The sequence below is a fragment of the Gossypium arboreum genome, chromosome 2, assembly GCF_025698485.1.
Source record: "Gossypium arboreum isolate Shixiya-1 chromosome 2, ASM2569848v2, whole genome shotgun sequence".
NCBI lineage: Eukaryota > Viridiplantae > Streptophyta > Magnoliopsida > Malvales > Malvaceae > Gossypium > Gossypium arboreum.
In genome coordinates, this window is record NC_069071.1 from 100,417,245 (window position 1) to 100,422,275 (window position 5,031).

The 5,031-nt window shown below is 31.6% G+C and overlaps 1 protein-coding gene across 1 annotated transcript; it reads right to left on the reverse strand.

Annotated features, from left to right (window-relative positions):
• Positions 1-3,317: 3,317 nt before the first annotated feature.
• On the reverse strand, positions 3,318-4,046 carry LOC108466552 (dirigent protein 15-like). Its single transcript, XM_017766921.2, has one exon. It carries the CDS (start codon positions 3,967-3,969, stop codon positions 3,388-3,390), a length of 582 nt encoding a protein of 193 aa, XP_017622410.1. The 5' UTR covers positions 3,970-4,046; the 3' UTR covers positions 3,318-3,387.
• Between the last annotated feature and the right edge of the window lie 985 nt (positions 4,047-5,031).

A 5,031-nucleotide genomic window follows, 5' to 3' on the forward strand; every position in this document is an offset into this window, starting at 1 on the left:
GTCATATGACCTATCAAACTCCTTGTCATATTCGGCCATAAGCTAGCAAAATGAGATTTTGATAAGTTAAATTTGTTTGAATTAGCTCAAGAGCTTAGGGGACCACAGTTGGATAAGGGAAAGGAAAAAGTGATCGAATAGCCGTTGAAGCCGTTCGACAACATCCGAGGTAAGTTTTCGAGTAATGGAACTTAAATTATGATTCAATTAGATTATGTCCTAAGTAAATCAAAATCATGCCCTTTGTATGTGGCTATTGAGCCGAAATTGTAAATATGATAAGTGTCTTGTGTTGAGCTTTGGTAATGAAAATGAAATATGGATGTGTCATGATTTATTGATATATGTGTGCATGGTTCTTCGAATGATGTCCGGGCTAAGTCCCGAAGGCTTTGTGCTAAGTCACTAAATCCGGACTAAGATCCGAAGGCAATTGTGCGAGTTACTAAATCCAGACTAAGATCCGAAGGCATTTGTGCGAGTTACTAAATCTGGACTAAGATCCGAAGGCATTTGTGCGAGTTACTAAATCCGGGATAAGTCCCGAAGGCATTTGTGCGAGCTACTATAACCGGGCTATGTCCCGAAGGTATTTGAACGAGTAGCTATATCCGGTTAAACTCCGAAGGTACGTGATTCGGGAATGAATGAACTTGCTGTAAAAATTTCAGTTAATACGCTTGTGAAGTCCCAACAATGAGGTATGTTTCGTATGTGCTTTGAATTAGTCGAGCCCTTACAAATAAGTATTCGCTCAGTTGATAAATGAGCTACCGGCCTTTGGCTAAGTTGATCCTTTGTGTATGAACATAAGGGTTGGTAATGTGAAGTAAGTATGATATTGAGAATTTGTGCATATGAAACTATCCGTTTAGCTATACAAATACTATGCTTTTGTTGTGCTGGAATCCCTTGCTCAAAACTTACTAAGCATAAATTGCTTACTCCGTTTCTTTGTTTCTCTGTTTTATAGATTTTGGCTCGTCAGCTATCGGACTCGGGATATTTGGAAGTCAAAGTCTCCCACACTATCAAAGCCCCCTTTTGGTACAATTTTGGTTGAACTTTGAAATGGCATGTATAGGACTACCCTTTTTGTTGTTGGTCATGTACCCATGGATTTTGTGTAAATTTGGATAGCCATGCGAAAATGGCTTATATACGTTTTTAGCATAGTACTATAATCGTTTTGTATGTTGATCACTAAGAGGTATGGAAATGTATAGAAACGATTAGCCATTGGAATGGTTAATCATGATTATACTTTGTGCTATGTATGCAAAAAGGGCTAATTGAATCATGGAAACTATGAAATAGGTAAAGTCTACCTTAAAGGCAGATGCTAACAGCAGCAGCAATGTGGATGTGAAAAATCACTAAAAATAGTAGGAATGGAATTAAATAGCGAATAAATTATGTAAATGAACCTTGATGAATCTACTTTCATATGGAAGAAACGAAACGGTCATATGAGTTGTATGTTAAGAGATATTTAGTTTTCGTGAAACAGGGCCAGAACGGTTTCTGGATTCCCTGTTCCGACTTTGGAAATTCATTATAAATTAACCAGAGATAATTAGGAGTCATGTGATATATGTATAGATTCCTCTCTGAGTCTAGTTTCTATAGAAACAAACGGCATCAGTATTGAAGCCCTGTACAGGGAGATATCCAGGTCGTAATGCATGAAGGTCAGTGTAGTCACACCCTGTAACAGGGAAGATTTTAACTAATAAACTGTACTAATTGGCCCGACCAAAAATTCTAGAAAAAAATTTGCAGATGCATATATGAGTCTAGTTTCAGGAAAAAATTACGAAACTGATTTTCGAGTTTTGGAACTCAAGATATGATTTTTAAAGTGACAGTGACGCAGTTAGCCAACTGCCTGGAAAATTTTTAAAATGGACTGTGAAAATGAATGGTTTAAGCCGTTAACCCCTCGTATCCGACTCCGGAAGCGGTCTCGGGTACAGAGTGTTACAAAAACTAACATGGGAATGTAATTGATATAAAAATTAAATGGGTTTTAGTTGAAGTGATAAAGTTAAGATAGTAAATAATATGATGTTACCAAACAAAAAACATAAATACTTTTACAATAATATTTATTACTTTGTAAAATAAATAGATTTTAATAATTTCCTAATTGAATTGGGGTACAATGAAGTGTTGTTTCTAATATTTTATAAAAGTAGAATATACGAGGTACCATATATATGCCTATTTGTGAATCTGGTCCATAATTTTGTTTATTTTTTTGCTTTTCTGATTGGTGTAAGAAGGAGAGACATGAAAAGGAAAAGAGATGAAGAAAATGAGAAATGAAAGAGAATATATATATATATATATATATATATATATATATATGTTGTTATTGATCATAATAAAATGTAAGAAATCTTAAATTGTTGAAAATTGAAATATGCAAGCAACCAACCATTGATGATTAGATATGGTTACGATTTGCACAATTTTAAAGAAATCATCAAATATTAACAAAATGACATGCATGAAATAATATTCAAGTTATATTGATACAATTGAAAGTTAAATTTATGAATAAAAATGTATGAAAAACCTTTAAGTGTAAATTTTGATGGCAAAAGTCATCATAAAAAATGAACGCCGAAACTTCAAGCAGCAACTTAAATGTCAAAAAGGAAGGCAGATAAAATCATCTTCATTTTGACTTTTTTTTCATAGAATTATTTTGTTGAGGAAATCATTATTCTCGTTGATATTAAGAGAATAACTTAAATATTTATTAAAACTATGATAAAGAAAAGAAAGAAAATGGAGGATCATAGGTTAAATGAAATTGTCATAAAAACAATTAAAAGTTGGAAAATGCAATCTAAAATAATAATAATAATAATAATAATAATAATAATAATAATAATGCATATGAATTAAATTCTACAACTTGCTCTCTCCTTTAATCATAATCTTAAGGTGGATGGAAATCTGGGTTTGCTTTCATTTTAGTTTTAATTCAGATTTGGTACCCTTTTTCCATTTTGCTTTTCTAAGATTTTTGTATTTACAAGACTTTAGCTTATTTAGGTATGAAGTAAATTTATTTATGAAGATTTTAATAATTTTTCTAGTTTGATTTCTATTTTATAAAAGATATACAATGGGAATTTTAGTTGTTTTGATTGCAAATTGCAAATTTCATTCTCTATTAATAATTTTGAATCGAGTTTTAATTATGAATTATAGGATAAGACATGATTAAATGATACAAAATCAAAGTGAAAGATAATATAAGACTAAATGATACCACTGATTAACAAATATTGTGGAGCCACTAATTCTTTCACAGATTAAGAATATACTCCTTTATTACTTTTATTATTGGATTTCAGTATTCTGCGATTGGGTTTAGTAATGATACAAAGTAACATTGAACTCGAGACTAGCATTCCCGGTCGTGGCATTCGAAGAAGTGGCCCGCAATAAAGCAAACCCTTTAGCCATCCTAAACGCACCTCTCCCTCCCACTATTGCCATTTCACGAATGGTGTCGGGGCTAGGAACATAATCTGTGGGGGGATATCGTGAGAACAAACTGAAGGAGCTCCCATTGAACCTGCCAGTGGTAAATCCAAAATCAGCATAAAAAACTGCAGTGAACTTGGCAGGGTCGTGACTTAATGCTATGTACATCCCTTGGGCGTTTCCAATGACCGTGGATGTTAGATCTGGCCCTACAGTGAGGGGATCATTCATTGCATACAAGCTTCCAAATGGGGACGGGGAAAAGAAATTATCGGTGATGTTAGCGTGAGCTATCAAGACTGTAGTAGGATTATTTCCAACGGGAATATCGTGGTAGTAAAAGTGGAGTCGGGTCACCTTTTCCACCATAGCACGTGGCTTTACATTTTCGTAGTATTGGCCATAGACTGGGGCAATGGCGAGGCAAAATATCATTCCCCATGGAAATATCGCCTGTTTTTTCATTTTTCTTCACAATGTTCACCTCAACAATATTTGGTTTTGACACCTCAAAATAAAGGAAAAAAGTGAAGGGTTGGTTTTGTGCTTCTTGTTGCACACCGTAGGGCTTTAAATAGAATGTGTGAAAGCAGGGAGTTATTGTTCCGTACTTTATTTTCATAAATCATATGGATCAAATTCTAGAAAAATATAATATGAAAAGTTAATTAAAACATGTCACAACAAAATAACATAAACAAGACAGAAAAATAAATATTATAAAAATATATTAAACGAATTATTATTTTGAAAATTTCTTATAAAACATAAATTTAGATAGCACTATAAACATATAAAAAAATAACACAGAATTAAAAACATAAAGTTATTAACACCAAATTTTGTAGGTTGGGTAAAAGAAAGAGAGAAAAGAAAATAGAAAATAATAAAGAGAGAAAATATTGCGTGTATTTTTGTATTTATATATTTTACATATTAATAATTTATTTTCATGTATTTTATCATCTTTATATAAATTTATGTTATTTTTGTGTTGTATCTTAGTTTACATTGTTTTATTTCTAAAACATCTAATTATAGAAAATTATTTAAATAATGCCATAGTGTTTCATAAAAACTATTATGTAGCTTAGTTAATTTTATTTTTTTGGTAAATTACAATAAGAAGATAAAGTCCAAACAACTAACGCAACTAATGCAACTCAAATTCAAGCCACATTTAAGATGGTAAACACCTTTGACTATCAAGCCATCACATGAGGTTCGTAGCTTAGTTCATTTTGAAATGGAATATATAGAATTACTTTTTCCAAACGTGACTTGTCAAAATTAATTTAGAAGTTATGATTCATCAATTAAAAATCTAAAAAGAAAATTGTTAAAATAAATTACTTTCTTTTAAAATTATATATTTAAAAGGTTTAACCCGTACATCATTTGTAAGTCGATTTAGGATTGATACATGGTTTACTTATAATTTTCTTTTCTTTTCTTTTTTTTAAATAATATATATATGTATTAGTTAGTTTAAAGTTTCACTTGTGGGTGATTAAAACGTGGTGTATT

Bases quoted from the DNA above. Each gene is read 5' to 3' on its own strand.
- LOC108466552 (XM_017766921.2), bottom strand. From the start codon at position 3,969: ATGAAAAAACAGGCGATATTTCCATGGGGAATGATATTTTGCCTCGCC.